The sequence below is a fragment of the Caenorhabditis remanei genome, chromosome II (assembly GCF_010183535.1).
Source record: "Caenorhabditis remanei strain PX506 chromosome II, whole genome shotgun sequence".
Taxonomy (NCBI): domain Eukaryota; kingdom Metazoa; phylum Nematoda; class Chromadorea; order Rhabditida; family Rhabditidae; genus Caenorhabditis; species Caenorhabditis remanei.
The window spans coordinates 4,348,652-4,365,342 of record NC_071329.1 but is presented as its reverse complement, the minus strand read 5'-3'; the positions used below and the strand labels follow the sequence as shown (position 1 = coordinate 4,365,342).

The following is a 16,691-nucleotide window of genomic DNA, read 5'->3' as shown; positions in this document are numbered from 1 at the left end:
CCAATTCAGACTATCTCATAACTTTATAAAACCATTTAGTATATATTTTTTAATTTCTGTATTTGTGAAATTTGTCTATTCGAATAATTTATAATTTTCATCCTGATGAAATGCAAAAAAAAAACACGTATAATCGCAAATTGTGATTTTATAGAAAAATTTTGCGTGAACCAAAAGACTAGAATTTTCGGAAACTTCTGGAATATAAATGTGGCAAACGTGGCCAACGGTCATCTTGATAGTTTTGTGACAAATAAGAAAAACTCTGGAAAATCGATTAGTTTAGTTTTGAATATCAAATTCAAACACAACATGCTCAGAGAGATGTTGTTCATCGTTATCAGCATCTTCTTGGTTGAATCCATCAACTCGGCAGTTCCAAATTTCAATGGCTTCGATAGGGAACAACTGAATTTTATCAACGCTCTAAACATTCAACGAGCGGCCTTTGATCATTACACCGTCAATATGCAGAAATTGGTGAGTCAAAGGGGGAAAGCGGTATTTTCAAAGTGACGAATAAAAAAAATAAATCGACGCAGAATCCCAGAGAGAAATAAAAATCATGTTGAATCTCGGTTAATATTTAAAAACACTTTAAAGGTGGACTAAACTCAACTCTGATATTTTCATAGAATGATCTATGTGTACCTATGAGTTAATTTTCATATAGAAAACATTTTAAAATTCGATCTGAAACCCGCTGAGAGCGATCGAAGGTGAGTTTGGGCATTTCGGTGGCCTAGAAATTCGACTTCGGCCATGTTGATTTCTTCAAATTTTGTCGCTATTTTCGCTCATTTTTGTGGCTTTTTTCAATGAATTCAATAGAAAAAGGCAACAGTTGATAGAAACACTACAAAATGGTAGAAAAAACGACGAAAACTTGAAAAAACAACATTTTCGAAAAATGTTCTAGAATGTTCCACGGCCACTGAAATGCCCAAACGGTTTCGGCGCTCGTTCTCAGCGGGGAATGGACCGAATTAAAAAATTCTTTCGATATGAGAATATACTCACGAAAATGAACAAATGAACATACGACCGAAGTCGAATTTCTGGGCCACAACGCCAATTTTCACCAGCCAGACAAATGCCCAAACTCACCGGCGACCGCTCTCAGCGGGTTTCAGACCGAATTTTAAAATTTTTTCGATATGAAAATGAACTCACAGGTACACATACATCATTCTATGAAAATATCAAAGTTGAGTTTAGTCCACCTTTAATAAATTAAATTGAGAAAGAATTGAAGAAATTTATGAGATTACAGTGCGAGGCGTAAGGCCCCCAACAAACAGATTGGAGTTTTTTTCCGAATCGCGTTGCGTACGCGTCGCTGTTTATATCTACTTTGTCTCTAAAATACGCCAAATACACGTAAAAATTCTTAGTATCCGTGCCGAATTCAAATTTGGCCCCCAGCCAAGTCTTTTTTCGCATCGTGGCAACCGTTGTGCGCGTTTCCTTGTGAAACTTTAATTGTAATTTCTATTGACGAGCGATTTATGGCACTTTGACAAGACTTTGACAGATTTTTCTTTTCCCTGGGATTCTGCTTTGATTCATGTAAAAAAGAGAGACTACTGGAAACAGCGTACTCCCCCTACAAACAAATATTTTTTCTAACTCAAATTTACAAAGTCGGAATTCCAGATATGGAACAAAGATCTACAAGGTTTAGCTGAAAGTATCGACAAAAATAGTCTATCAACTTTTCATAATCAAACCAATTTGCGTTACATGGCGGCTACCAATTATGAAAATGGGGCTCAGAAATTAGACGACAAAAGAATTATTTTCTACAATGACTATTGTCGTGAAGAAGAAGAGAACCGGCAGCCGGAATCGAAAGACTACACACCTGGATTAGAGCACCTAAACCCATTGCAAACTATAATTGGATGTGCCAAAAGAACGGATTTATTACAAGATCACACGGTGGTCTGCTTGCTTGGACCAAGGTTCGTTTTAAAAAAGAAGTTGTATGCCAAATATAGATCGTTTCAGCGGAACGCTGCCAATTGCAAGCTGCCCTCAATCTATAGCAACATGTGCAAACGGCTTTGAATATAAAAACGGATTTTGCTCGAATTCTGATCTACCAGACTCCGATCAATTGATGTATATCAGTGCGTTGAATGAGAAGAGACGGCAAATTGCAGTTAAAGATGATATCGCGAATATGTATGAGTTTGTAAGTGGGAAATGGGCTCCGCGACGTTTTAAAACTGTCAATATTGCAACCGCGACGTTTCGCAACTTTACAGTTTTTGATTATTGCTTTGAGAAAAGTGTCAGTTGTCGATTATATCGGTTTCACGTGTGCTCTCATCATGTTGGAAAAGCTTGAAATTTCCAAAAGATTAGAAAATCCCAAGTGTTTGCGAAACGCCGCAGTTTCAAAATGTTGCGAATCTAGAAAATCGATAACTAAAAAGACAAAATATTTCCAGGTTTGGAATAGAAATCTGCATGACATCGCGTTGAATGTAGAACAGCACTTCGACTCACGGATACTTCAAAAACGAAAATGGCGGATGACTGAGTTTGTAGATTTTGAGAAAGGATTGGATTATGATCCTAACAGTAAGGAAGAAATTTATTTCTACAACGTGGCGTTTGAAATACACAAGGAACAATTTCGTCCATTACAAAGAGAAATCGCGTGTGTGGCGATTGATAAAAAGTGGAATACCGGCTACAATTATTTGTGTTTGCTGGGTCCAGAGTGAGTGGTTCAGAGACTTTTTCAAAAATTCTAGTTGTGTTATTATTGTTTTACAGGGTTAGATTAAAGGGGGACTGCGTTATTCGAATTGAAACTTTTTTTACATGAATCGACGCAAATTTAAGGCTAGACAATAAAATTATCTTGAAGGTAGGTCAAGAAATTTGTTTCAAGAAAGTTATGAGCTGTCAAAGTTGTCAAATCGCACCTTTTGCACTTTTCCGTTGAATTTTTCATTGAATTTTTTCATGGTGCACGTGAAAGCATAATAAATTTCTAACAAAAATTCAACGGAAAAGTGTACCATGAAGGTGCGATTTGACAACTTTGACAGCTCATAACTTTCTTGAAACAAATTTCTTGACCTACCTTCAAGAGAATTTTATTGTCTAGTCTTAAATCTGCGTCGATTCATGTAAAAAAGTTTCAATTCGAATAGCGCAGTCCCTCTTTAAAAGCACATCTACATACTTGTTCGAAGTAGTCTCGTAGTTGAAAATAATGACTTACTGTAGTTTCGGAATGTGGTGCTACCCGTAAAACCATCTCTGATTAGTACAAAAACTGGTACAAATCAGGACTACCAATTGGAGATCTATTAGCTTTAAAATGGTATCCCTTGGTCAGTTCTGATTTGTAACCACTCCGAATAGGACAGTTCTGATCAAGAAGGATTTTATCCGGGCAGATTCTTATTAGGAATTAAAAAAAAGTGTCTGAACTTGAAATCAGCAATTACTAAAGACGATCTGAAGAAAACTACGTAAAATCAGATTGAAAAGTTGTAAGTTGAGTGGCTGAAGTAGGAGAAAATTAGTCCCTCGGCTTTACGCAATTATAGAAATCACGGTGATTTTTTTTTAGCAAATTTCATGATAGTCTTTCTAGTCATTAAGTGCACTTTTACGTCTTTTTTCCAGAGCCGAGAAAGTAGAAGGAACTAAAGGTCAACCAGGATCCCAATGTGACTTCAACTATGTAGAAAACAATGGCTTATGCTCCATCGTCAGAACATCGGCGCCACCTCCAGAATCACAAGTTCCAAAGCCATCCACCGAATCGCCGGTATGCAATCCAACTGATGCCGTGACTTCTGGAACAATACAACCTCCACTAACACGATACACAACCGAGGAATTGACCCCAGAGCCACCGCCACAAGTTCCAAAAGAATTGGAGGATTACGAAGAGCTTGATGGTGACGAGTACGATCCAGATTTTCCGACAGTCCCTCCTCGTAAATATTATTTTTATTAGTACTATGTTAATGAAGTGTTGTTGACTGGTGGTGACTCTTGGGTATTCCTTTGTGACTCACATGTCTACTGTGAATAAAATAAAGTTTCGACAAGGATTTTCAAAAAAAACATTTCGCGTGCTGGAACACACAAGCGCATAAAGTTGTGGGCGGAGCTTAAACTGCAAGTTTAAATAAGCGGCGCGGTTCTAATTCCAGTTGTTTTTTTTTCAAATAAAGAACCGCGCCGCTTGCAGTTTAAGTCCCGCCCACAACTTTATGCGCTTGTGTGTTCCAGCACGCGAAATGTTTTTTTTTGAAAATCCTTGTCGAAACTTTATTTTTTTAGGAGGACGGTGGAGTAAAACGTCCAGTATACGAGTAACTTCTGTTGGTCGATTGGTGGATTTCTATCTTCCAATTCTAATCGATTCCCAATTAATAATTTACATCAACAGCGACACGAAGAAAAAGTTACCAGCTGTGGAATTAATGATGGAGCATTATTCCCATGACACAAGTTTTTTCCATTTTTTTTTGAACAACTAAAATTTTAAAGCCCTATCCGATTTTATGGCCAGACTGGTTTTCTATCAAAGTTTTTATTGTACTTGCAGACCTTATTTAAGTACCCTATAGTTATGATATTTTTCTGTTTTCTAAAATTATATTTTTCGCCCCCAAATAAATTTTAAAAAATATAATTGAAAAAGAATTTTTCACGTGAACTCCAAGTCATCAAACTCTGAGAATTTTTCTGGAATTCCAATGTGGCCAACGTGGGCAAAGGTCATTTTGATAATTTTACAAAATTTAAGAAAAAAATCTGTGAAATCGATCAGTTTAGTTTTGAATATCAAATTCAAACACAACATGCTCAAAAAGATGATGTTCATAGTTATCAGCATCTTCTTGCTTGAATCCATCAACGCGGCAACTCCAAATTCCAATGGTTTCGATAGGGAACAACTGAATTTCATCAACGGATTGAACATTCAACGACACAACTTTGCGAATCACACAGTCAATATGCAAAAATTGGTGAGTGTTAGTGAAAAAACGATTATTTAAAACTGGTATTCTAGGTCTGGAACAAAAAACTACAAGATATTGCTGAACAGCATAGTCTATCAGCTCTTCAAAGTAACGGTTGGCGTATCGTGGTGGCTACCAATTACACAAATGGTGCCCAGAATCTTTATGACATAGCGATTTGGTTTCTCAAGGATTCTTGTCCAAAGAAAGAAGAAGACCGGCACCTGGAATCAAAATTTTTCGAGCACCTAAACCCATTGCAAACTATAATTGGATGTGCTAAAAAAACAGAAAATGAGTTGCTAAAAGGTTACACGGTAATGTGCTTGCTTAGTCCAAGGTTAGTTTTTTTTCAAGGTTTCTGGCGAATAAAAAAATTTCAGCGGGGAGCTGTCACTTCCGAGCTGCGCTCCATTTGAATCAAGCTGTGCAAACGGCTTTGAATATAAAGACGGATTTTGCTCGAATTCTGATCTACCAGACTCCGATCAATTGATGTTTATCAGTGCGTTGAATGAGAAGAGACGACAAATTGCAACTGAACAGCATATCGCGAACATGTATGAGATGGTAAGTAGGAAATCGGCCCCCGGACGTTTAGAAACTCTCTACATTGCAACTATGATGGTTCGCAACCGGATTCAAATAAGAAAACCTCAAGTGGTAGCAAAACATTGCAGTTGTGAAATGTAGCGGCACCAGAAAATCGACTATAGCACGGTCTTCCACACTGCGAAAAAGAACTGCAAGAAACGTAAAGCCGATTTTTTCACGTTTTAATTCATTTTTATTTTTTGCACTGAAAGTACAGTATTTTTTAGATTTTTCGCAATGGAAGAAAAAAGTGTCCCATCCATAAGAATAGTGTAAAATTAAAGAGAAATTGACTTTTTTGATACAGGAGAACCGCATTTCAGAAAAATGAGTATAACTTTTTTGGCACAAAACATTTTCTAATAACAATTGCACATAATGTTCTTGAGAAGGCTCTGAAACTATTAAAATTTTCAGAAAACATATATATTGGCTGAAATTGATGAAAATCTCATTTTTCTGAGAATCGGTTTTTCTGTATCAAAAAAGTCAATTTATTTATTTATTTATTTATTTATTTATTGAATACGATCGCAAGTATCGTGCAAGAAAGAAAAGAAAACAGAAATATCAAGAGTATAAGCATTAGCGAGGGTTAATCGAGATGTTAAGTGTCTAACATAATACAAGAAAGAGATATCGTAGTGTGGTCAATTGGGTAAAGAGTGCAATGAGATAGACGGTCGGTCAGAGCTGACGGGAATGCGGCTAAGTGTGCGGTGAGTGAAGAAGTTGCGCCTAGTTTTAGTTTTTCCTGCTTTCCAGTGGAATGTGTTGTTACTGCGTGTTTTAGTGAATGTGTTGGTCGTGAAGAAGTCATCAGTGTTAATATCAATTTTGCCTAGCTGCATTTTGATAATCATTTTGTAGTCTGTTGCTTGTCTGCGTTGCTCCAGAGAAACGAGACCATATTTGGCGTTTCGTTGATTGGCTGATAAATAGTCCGGGTCAGACGGAGTAAGATACCTCCCGATCTGTCTGCTGAGGAGGCGGCGTGTAAACGAATTTTGAATAGATTCTATTGCCCTGATATCGCATTTTTTGTACGGGCTACTTACTTCTGTACCGTACTCAAGAACTGGTCTTATGAAAGTTTTATACAGAAGAGTCATGATTTTTGAATCGTTACTACTGTAGCTCGTGAATATTTTGGAGACAAGGAATTTAGCTGAGTTGGTGGCCTTGTGCCAATGATCACTGAAGTCAAGTTTGGGGCTTATCAGGAATCCAAGATCTCTAATTATCGTTTTCTGACAGATAATATTACTTACCAAAATTATTTCTTACCAAAATTCACATTTTTTGGCTTATTCGATAGAGAACTTAATTTTATACTATTCTTATGGATGGGACACTTTTTTCATCCATTGTGACGTCTGAAAATCTAAAAAATATTGCATTTTCAGTGGAAAAAATACAAGAATTGAATTAAAACGTGAAAAAATCGACTTTACGTTTCTTGCAGTTCTTTTTCGCAGTGTGGAAGACCGTGTATAGAGATAAAATATTTTAAGGTTTGGAATAAAACTCTGCATGAAATCGCATTGGATATTGAAAAAAGATACAACTCACTGTCATCTGAAGACAAAAAATGGATGCTCCTTCTCTATTTACAATTGGAGGATGGATTAGAATATCGTCCTAACGGACGGTTTTATTGGGATCAATTTCATCCGTTACAAAGAGAAATTGCGTGTGTGACGCTTGGTAAACAGTGGAATACGGGCTACAATTATTTGTGTTTGCTGGGTCCAGAGTGAGTGGTACAGATTTTTTTAAAATTCTAACTGCATTATTATCGTTGCATAGCACATCCTCGGGTTGGATTAAAAGCGCGTCTACATACTTGCGGGTCTCTTAGTTAAAAGTAGTGAAACCGCGAAAATTTAAACGGCCTGAATAAACTGCCGGAATTGGAAATCTTTTCGGGTTGAAAACTGATAAATTGGGTGACTGAAGTAGTAGAAAAATAGTCCCACAGCTCAGCAAATCTTCAATGTTTGTTTTCCAGAATCGAGATAATAAAAAAGGCTGAAAGTCTTCCAGTATCCCAATGTGACCCCAACTATGTGAACAAGAACAACTTGTGCTCCCTTGCCAAAACACCCGAGACACCCACCCCACCTCCAGAATCACAAGTTCTAACGCCATCCACCGAATCGCCGGTATGCAATCCGACTGATACCGTCACTTCTGGAACTACACAACCTCCAGTAACACGATACACAACCGAGAAATTGACACCAGAGCCACCGCCACAAGTTCCAAAAGAGTTGGAGGATTATGAAGAGCTTGATGGTGACGAGTACGATCCAGATTTTCCGACAGTCCCTCCTCGTAAATATTATTTTTATTAGTATTATTTGAATGAAGTGTTGTTGACTGGTGGTGACTCTTGGGTATTCTTTTGTGACACACGTGTCTATCTCGGTAACTATGGAGACTCATAATCTCTTCTAATTTGAAAGCAGCTCCGACTCTCTTTCATTTCTACTTTACTCCAAAAAGTTGTAATGTGGAGGCTCTGTTGTGGGCTTTTCTTCTTTGAATGGAAGCGACAGGAGCATGTTGTCGATGGAGAGGATTTGTTTGCAATGTGGGTATGACGTCATTACTTTTTTTTTCAGTTTTTGAGTTTTTTCTCTATAATTTTCAGAATTGCACTCGCCAACACTGTGAATACGGCCAAGGAGTTTGTGAGGGAGTGCCGATTGAGTGCGTCGAACATTGAAGCAAGATTCGATGAGCATGGAAAGAATAAAGTGATTGTTACCTTCAAGGAGCAGGAATTCGTGTTTAACTTGGTGCCAACGGAGAATATAAGGGATTCTGGGAAGATTGTGTGAGTTATTTTTCTTCAAAAAGATTGGTATAACTGGGAAGCTGGAGTCTTGGGAATTCTGAATCTGATGTCCATATATGCAGTTAGTTGTACAAAAGCTCCAGATTCCGGGTTTTAGGCATTGAGATATTTTTGACGCTCAACGAAAAAAAACTGAAAAGAGCTGTAATTCCGATCTTCAAATTGCTGAATTTTTCGGTATTCTCAAAGCGAAACATGCCCTATTAAAACTGATTTTTTGCGCAGTGTTTGTCTGTCTGTATGTCCGGATGTCCAGATTAAATTTGTTGAAAACCACAGATGGCTTTCCGAGGCGTAAGGTCCGCAACAAACTGATTCGAATTTTTTTTTGTGCGCGTCGCGGTATATATTGGCTGCGCTTCATAAATACGAAAAATGAGCATTAAAATTCTTGAGAAGCCGTTTTTTGGCGCAGTACCAACCACTGTGCGACGGAGCGCGTTACGTCTCGCTACGCTGTGGAAAACGCGGCTGCTCGATTTTTAAGTTTGTGATATTTGAGGTGAACGCATGTGTTCTGTTTAGCTCTAGTCACGCGATAACATGAAATTTTTTTAATTAATACGCAGGATCGATTTAACAAAAGCAGTAAGCACACAAGCTTAGCTTAACAACCTCAATACCCTTCTTCATCTTACACAAATAGTCTAGTCTTTACAGAAATAAATCAAATTCAGAATTTCCATGGATTCAGCCTCCCAGCTATGTAAATTTCAGTTTTTAAAACACAATGTCCCAATTTTCAGCCGCCACCTCACGCCTCTCACCTGTGACTACTACTACTATCACACATGGAATGGAATGGAAGCAGTCACCAATTACTTCAAGTCACTTCTCCATATCCACCATCACCTCCGCCCGTATCTCAACGATTCCAATCGAGATCTTCAAGAAACTTGCAATTTCTACCATGAAGTCAGCGCCAATAGCTTGTACATCGGGAATACGGCTTCACTGGAAGCAGTGGACTTGGATTTTTTGAATTCCGAACTCGGACGTCCTCTTGTCATGTGCTTCTACACCATGCCTCCAGAAGACTATGAGATTTTTCCAATTCAAAACACTCGGGATACCGATAATCCAACATTCCACTGGGCATTCACCGGGAACACCGATTGTGAGGGTCTTGATCACTGGGAAGGAGCAATGTCTGGGGAGATGCTTAATGAATACATCAGGAATTGGCTGAAACTAGGAGGTTCTAGAATGCAAGAACGTCCACAAAATGCTAAAACCATCCCAGATCTCTATCAAAAACTGCCGTTTCACCCTTGGGACAAAGATGGACGAGCGTATTACCTTAAAACAAATTTCGGATTGCATTGTGACTTTTCGCACGGCTTTGATATTATGAGAAAGGACGGCACCCTTGCAACCATCTGTTATTGGGCGGACTCTTGTGTTTTTTGTGTTTGGAAGGAAACGTTGGGACTGGTGCCGGAGGAAGGATTGGCGTATTTGATGTACAATTTGGAGCGAAAGTATGCGCCGAGACCACGACGATTGCTGTTCATGGAGTCGGATTATCAGATACTGTTTCTTAATGATTAGGCATCGATAGTTGGATTTCGGGACGTTTTAGAACCGGGCGTTTCATTTGCTTCAGCTTCTCATTTTCTGGTTTCGAAACGTCCCGGGCCAATTTTCCATACTTGTAAACCGGGCCGACATGTAACTCGCTTCAAACTAAGTTTTATGAGCTGAAAAATATACCAAAATGTAGATCTCGGCGAGGTCTATTTCGTTGACCTACTCCTGGTTTGATGGCTATTAGTTAATGTGTCGCGGGCCGGTCTATAACGGACTTTTTGAGGATTTTTGCGTTTTTGGCACTTTTTCCCGACCCGCGGTACATTAACAATCCGTCAACCGGGATATAGTAAGCCACGGATATAGTACTCACCGAGATCTACATTTTGGTATATTTTTCTGGTCATAATATTGTGTTTTAAGTAAGTTTCACGCCGGCATGTGAGAGAGTCTGTCGGGTTGAGTACTGAAATAAAATGCGCTCCACTAGACTTGGAGGGAAGTTCAAATTATATTTTTTTCAATTCGCTGATTCTTTGTTGTATCTTGATACGCAGTTTTATCGGCCACTTTTTGAGCCGATTTATGTCAGTTGTCCCACATTACAGTTTTTCGACTCGCTTTTTAAGATCAATTCTTCCAGAATACGATTAAAAAATTTAAATAAAGCATGTACATATTATAAATTTCGCACCAAAATTTCAGTATGTCGCGGTTGATTTTAGTACTTACTCCCAGACCCCCGTGGGCCCGATTTGCAAGTATGCAATTGTCCACAAGTCTTCACGTTTATTAATTTTTTTGTTCCTTGTTTTTCTATTCATGTAACATGTGCACAATACTAACATTATGTCCTAACTAGTGAGTATTTTTGTGCTCCGGGACGTTTTGAAACCGATTAACACATTATTAGTTCCGGAATATACATTCAAGAAACGAAAATATCCGATTTCGAAGTGTCTCCGTTTTGAAACGCCCATTTTTTATTGTGAAATTAATGAGTTTGAAACATAGGGTTTCAAAACGTCCCAGTTTTAAAACGTTCATGCATTCTTATCTTACCGGCTAGGGTGCGTTTTAAAACTTAGACCCAAATGCCTGGTTCCGAAACAACCCGGAGACATTTCACGTTTCCCCAAAAAATTTCAATTGTTGTATTTCATATTCAGTACCTAATGAAAATATGTTTTTTGTTTTGTGGTGTATTCAAATTATTGCCTACGTGGACTTAAAGCTCTGTTGGTTTCAATAGAGCGCAGTTAACAAAATCGTGCTGATAGGGATATACGTGTTTTGCTCAATAGAGCGCAATTGCATGGTTACATTTGAAAGCTATAGAGCTCGAAACATCTTCCTATATTCATAGTTTAACACAATATACACACAAAAATTCCATACAGAAAAAGTAAAATCAATACTCTAATACTTCGGGGGCGGTGCCATGGCATCCCATGAATTCCTCAACTGCAATATTCTATTGTCCATTGTTTCATTTCGATTCGTTTTCGTCATTTCCACAATTTTAATTTTTCGATGTTCAGAAATCCAACGGACGCAGAGAATGATGCTGATAGGTAGGCAGAGACCAGCGTACGGGATGGCCTGAAAAAGTTGGAAAGGATACTGTCTAGTTCGGGAGTGCGACGCGTGTTGCGTCGCGTGTCTCTTTCTCTGTAAACTCACATAAACACATAGCACAATATTATGAAAATATTGGATCGAGATCTCGTTTCGAAAATAAAATAGCCCGTAATTCGACACAACGTAAATAAACATTGCAACAGATTGAATTGCTGATATGATACACACTGCGAACGAGGAATTTTTGACTTCTTGGATGTTGAATCGAACTTTTAAATTGAAACTTTTCTTTTTGTTACGGTGGAGTCCGACAATAATAAATCCGTTGACCATCAGGCAGATGAATGAGAGAGCCAGATAGACGATAAGGGCGTACCTGGAAAAAATGTGGTTGTGGAAAAGGAGTCGGTCTGTGTGGTGGGATCAGGGCTGTGCGAAAAATTTTTCGGACGAAAATTTTTTTTTTTTTCGGTGGTTTTCGAAAAAATTTTGAGGCGAAACATTTTTCGGGCCAAATTTTCCGAAAAATTTTACGGTCTAAACTTTTCGAAAAAGTTTTCGAAAAAAAAGTTCGAAAAATATTGGAAATTTCTCCTGAAATTTCAAAATTTAAGTTACAAAAGTAGTGATTTTTCGATTTTTCCTGAAATTCTGTACTCAAAAACAGGTATTTGGGGGTCTTTCCTTGAAATACTTACAGTTTTCACACAATTTCAAGATTTTTGGCCCGAAAACACATTTTTCAGACGGTTTTCTGGAAACTTTTTTTTCGAATTTTTCGGTTTTTCGGTAAAAATTTTTCGAAAAAAAAAGTTTTTCGATTTTTTTCGGTCCGAAGTTTTCGAAAAAAGTAAGTTTTTTCGGTTTTTTCGGTACCAAGATTTCAAAAAAAAAGTTTTTCGACATTTTTTCGGAAACTTTTTTTCGCACAGCCCTGGGTGGGATGTCCAGAGTGTTGATTGTAAATTTTGATAAACGGCGGTCCGTCTGTGTGTCTGTGTGTCCGAATGTCCAGCAAGCAAAATTCAGATGTTTATTGTGTTTGTACGGGTTTTTGGCTGCTTATACATCTGTTCAAAAAATTTTAAATTCTGAGAGTTTGCCAGTGCGGAGCTGAGCGAGCCATGATGATAATGTGTTGAGCTTCTGTCTGTCTGTGTGTCCAAATGTCCTGGATTATTCAACATTTTTAAATCACCTAATTGGTTACTTGCTCGGCACTGTTCTTACAACTGCGCTCCACCGAAATACCCTTGAAAAATGTCTCTTTTTCTCTGAGTCTCTCAATTTCGCAAACAATTTTCTTCGGTTTTGGTAGAGCGCGGTTGTAAGAAACGTGCCGTTCTGATAGGAATTTTATGCGTGGAGCGGAGCGGTTGCGTCGCGGTCTTCAAAATGATGGCATTTTGTAACTGTTGAATTTCACAACTGTACAATCAAGATGTCTGGGTTTTGAAACTTCCTATTTTCTAGATTTTATGCGATTCATGTACTTTGTAATTCTGGATTTCTAGATTTCAACATCTGTCCTGTCCCAATGTCCCTCTCTTAATCCAACTCACATCACCCTGACCAACGGAATATCTTTCTGCATAAAACAACTCTGCAACTTGTACGTCGTCGTCGGTCCCTCCGAATAACTATACAAATTCATGGCCAACGCCGCAACGAGAGCCACCACATTCAACACAATACCCTGGTATTTGAACTGTTTCGACGAGGACACACTCGAGCAGACTCTGTCAATTATTCTATAAAAACAATAGGTTAGAAAAACCAAGGAGTGAGTGTTGGGGTACCTCTCGACGGTAAGGGCGAATTGGATGAATATCATGGACATTTTAGCGGCTCCGACGGTCCATGTGACCGGGTAGCACTCCTCTCCAGTATAGATTATGTGGTCAATGTCGGTGGAGTAGACGATGGATCGGTAGAGTGACCAGCCCTGAAATAATGAATCTCAGAGACGCCAACGTCACGCCAGCCCCTCAAGATCTCTGTTTTGTTAGCCTAGACTCAAATCACACTATTAGTCACTTGTAGCTAATTGCTGACAGCTTAATTATTACTCATGCGCACCCCGGAGACAAAAATTTCATCGTCTAGCCTTTTGTCAAATGTGAAAAACAAAAAAGTCAGCGACTATGTCTCACTTGTAAAAATCCGTAGCTCATCGCATGGAAATCGGCGTAGAGAATGCTCATGAAGAGTAGTTGACGTGTGGATTTGTGGAACACGCTTCGACGGTAGAGCAGTTGGAAGGCCTGGAGAAATTTGGAGTTTAAGGTTTATGATAGATGTCTCATCAGCAGTCCATGTTTTTGGTTTTGTAAAGTATTGGACTAGAGCTATGCGGAAATGAAGACGGAAGTTAAATTATTTCTCAAAGTATGAAACTTGCGGTAATAAGACAAAGTTAATTAGTTGTATTAAAAGAATATCTACCATTCGATCATTAAAAATCCCACTGATATCAGTTGAACTGAAAAATTCTTCACTTCCAACTTCCGACTTCCTTGTATCAAATTCAGCAGTTGTTTACTGGTCTACTGGTACCACATAAGAGGATTTTTTATGCTCGCAAGGTTGTTATACCTTCAATACAACTAATCAACTTTTTTTCACTTTTGTCTTACTTCTGTTTTTATTTCTCCACAGCCCTGGTAGATGGCCTAGAGGGCGTCTCAGCCCTGATCTTTGGGTTTTGAAAGTCTTGGTGGGTCTTGAAGGGTCTTTGGGTTAATATCCGGGTCGGGTACCTAAACGATCTGATTAGCTTAAGCTAAAATTCCGGCTAAAACGGTTTTCTGGCAAAAACGTCGAAAGTCCCGAGAACAACTCGGCAATGGTACTTAGGTTGCAAGTAGGGTCACTTCAAATACCATCCCATTAATAAATTAGCTAAGAAGTTCTAAGGTTTCTGAATCCGTTTTTTAAATTTTCAAAATGCTAAATAGAACTAAGATGTAACGATCTAACGCATCTTCTTTAAATTGTGTGTTTTGATGGACCGATAAGCCTAACTACCGTATAACATAAAATGTGAAGTGTATAGCTCTAGAAAGCTGAGGTTATAAGGATTCTGAATCTGTTGTTTCAATACTTTTCAAATAACAAGATATACTCACCTTAACCGAAAACAAGACGGTCAAAACACAAGTGGCGATTTGGAAAAGTGCATTCCCGCGATACAGAAATGAATTCCTCGAATATAGAATAAGGTCCGACAGGTTGCTCGCATCCCTCTCCGATTCCAGCATGGCGGATTGAGAGTCCAGTTTTCCTTGAGGAAGAATGACTTCAAAATGAATTAGAAATCGAGTTACTCATCTCTCGTAGGCTCGTCTGACAAAACATGTGGCGAGCCGTCTGCTGATAATTGAAATTAGTGGTTATCACGTAAGACGGAGGTCTCCAAGGAGGAGAGAAGAAGAAAAATGATCATTCAATCTAGTCAGAACAACAGAAGAGAGAGAAAGATCTTAGAACTGTTAAAGTTGGATTTTTGGCAAAGACTTGAGACCAGAAATACAGGGAGTGATAGCTGGTACGTCAGAAAAAGAATGTGTGAATGGATAAACTATAAGTTCAGCTTCTTAGAAGAAATTAAGATAAATCTGAAGCTGAAATTGTTACAGGGTTGCTTATTTATTTTTTCAATGCAGAATCAGAAAGTGGAATTTTTGACTGCCAAAGATACGTTTTCAAGGTTCTTCGATTTATATGTTCAACATTTCCACGTCTTTCACATGATTTTAGGCAATTTTCAGCCAGTTTTTGCCGAATTTAGACAGTCTATTATGAAATTCAGCGCTCCTCATAAAAAACTTGACTTTTGTCAAATTTTAGAAATGCCAGACGATTAAAGGCTACCGGTCGATTTTTCGAATCATTAATTTGGGTGCCGGTCTATTAGAAGATGGTTTCGAGACATTTCGAAACCAAAAAAGATCACGTGGCGTCAAAACGTCTCGGTTTCAAAACGTGACGACCTCTCTCGACAGAATAAACTTTCCACATTTCAAAAATAAAAATTTAAGACTTTGAGGCATCTGGACATCTGGAGACACAAAAAAGGAACAAAGGCGTGTTCTGTGAATGCAGGATTTCTAATAGTACTGTAAGACAATCCATCAAAGGTCTGTATGACAAATGTCATACAGACGCAGTCACATTAGATTATATTTAAGCACATACATGTCTAGCAATAAAAGTCATGAAGTTTTAGATGGAATGACTTGAAACTAAAAGCACGGGAAAAAGATGATAAGGAATCTAACATCAGTTGAATTACTCATAATTATAAGTCAAATATCTGAGGATAACAGATTTAAAGGAGGACTGAAGTCGTATTTTTTTATTGCAGATTATGATACTTCAGAAAATTCTGAGCAACTTTCGTCATTGGAGCATATGCTAAAAATCGCTCTAAATGCCCTAAATTCACGTTTTCCCGGCTGAAAAGGAGCCTAGGTGGAAGAGTTCTGGGGGCCGAGGTCTCGACATTCTGCGCGGCCACGGGCTGCCGTGTAGTCCTCTCGGACAAGTTTTCATTCTCAATTTCTCGTTTTTTTTTCCTTTTTAGAGGGTTTTCGTCGTTTTTTTTTCAAATTTCTTTGTTTTTTCGACAAAATATTACTTGAAAATGCATTATTGATCATATTTATATGTATTTTATACGATTATTCAACTTTTCTTACAGAAATCGTTTGATTTACGCCGTATCTTCTTCTTTTCGTCAGTTTCTTTGTTTGTTGCATGAATTTTGCTGTTTTTCAGATTCAAAACGACCCGCAAGCGGCCAATCGACGTTCAACTCTCCAATTTTCTTCATTTTTGTGTTAGTTTGTTTCAGAACTTATGTTTTCTCTCCGCCAGTATTTAATTTCAGAGCGATCGTTCCTGATAGACACCAGCCGGACACTCCGCCAAGCTGTCGGCCAGCTCGACATCGTCTTCGACAAGGAGAACAGCGAAATTAGTCGTGTTAGTTTTAGAAGAAACTATTGTTGTTCTCTCCGCCTATATTTCCAGATTCCGCCGCACCGCAATTCGAAAAGAAGATTGATTGCGTCGATTCGAGTGACAAGACAAGGAAGGATGAATAAATGAAAAAAAAA

The 16,691-nt window shown here is 38.3% G+C and overlaps 4 protein-coding genes and 1 pseudogene across 5 annotated transcripts; 3 read left to right on the top strand and 2 right to left on the bottom strand.

Moving 5' to 3' along the window:
* Positions 1–324: 324 nt before the first annotated feature.
* On the top strand, positions 325–3,988 carry GCK72_004481 (uncharacterized protein; the record flags this gene model as incomplete). Its single annotated transcript, XM_003100989.2, has 5 exons — positions 325–480; positions 1,657–1,964; positions 2,011–2,197; positions 2,457–2,731; positions 3,652–3,988. The coding sequence occupies 5 exons, from the start codon at positions 325–327 to the stop codon at positions 3,986–3,988; spliced, it is 1,263 nt and encodes a 420-aa protein (XP_003101037.2).
* GCK72_004480 lies at positions 3,738–5,552 on the bottom strand (annotated as a pseudogene). Its single transcript has 3 exons — positions 5,482–5,552; positions 4,839–5,055; positions 3,738–3,965 (listed from the first exon to the last, which is right to left on the bottom strand). Coding segments are annotated over exons 1-3 (516 nt in total).
* On the top strand, positions 4,842–7,954 carry GCK72_004479 (uncharacterized protein; the record flags this gene model as incomplete). The annotated part of the gene is made up of 5 exons (XM_053724699.1): positions 4,842–5,009; positions 5,054–5,343; positions 5,387–5,573; positions 7,112–7,353; positions 7,609–7,954. 5 exons carry the CDS (start codon positions 4,842–4,844, stop codon positions 7,952–7,954), a joined length of 1,233 nt encoding a protein of 410 aa, XP_053588893.1.
* Positions 7,955–8,110: 156 nt separating this feature from the next.
* On the top strand, positions 8,111–10,011 carry GCK72_004478 (uncharacterized protein; the record flags this gene model as incomplete). Its single annotated transcript, XM_003101004.2, has 3 exons — positions 8,111–8,193; positions 8,254–8,439; positions 9,207–10,011. The coding sequence occupies 3 exons, from the start codon at positions 8,111–8,113 to the stop codon at positions 10,009–10,011; spliced, it is 1,074 nt and encodes a 357-aa protein (XP_003101052.2).
* A 1,398-nt stretch (positions 10,012–11,409) lies between these two features.
* Positions 11,410–14,831, bottom strand: GCK72_004477 (uncharacterized protein; the record flags this gene model as incomplete). Its single annotated transcript, XM_003101049.2, has 6 exons — positions 11,410–11,592; positions 11,674–11,947; positions 13,134–13,322; positions 13,371–13,516; positions 13,725–13,835; positions 14,700–14,831. The coding sequence occupies 6 exons, from the start codon at positions 14,829–14,831 to the stop codon at positions 11,410–11,412; spliced, it is 1,035 nt and encodes a 344-aa protein (XP_003101097.2).
* Positions 14,832–16,691: the final 1,860 nt, after the last annotated feature.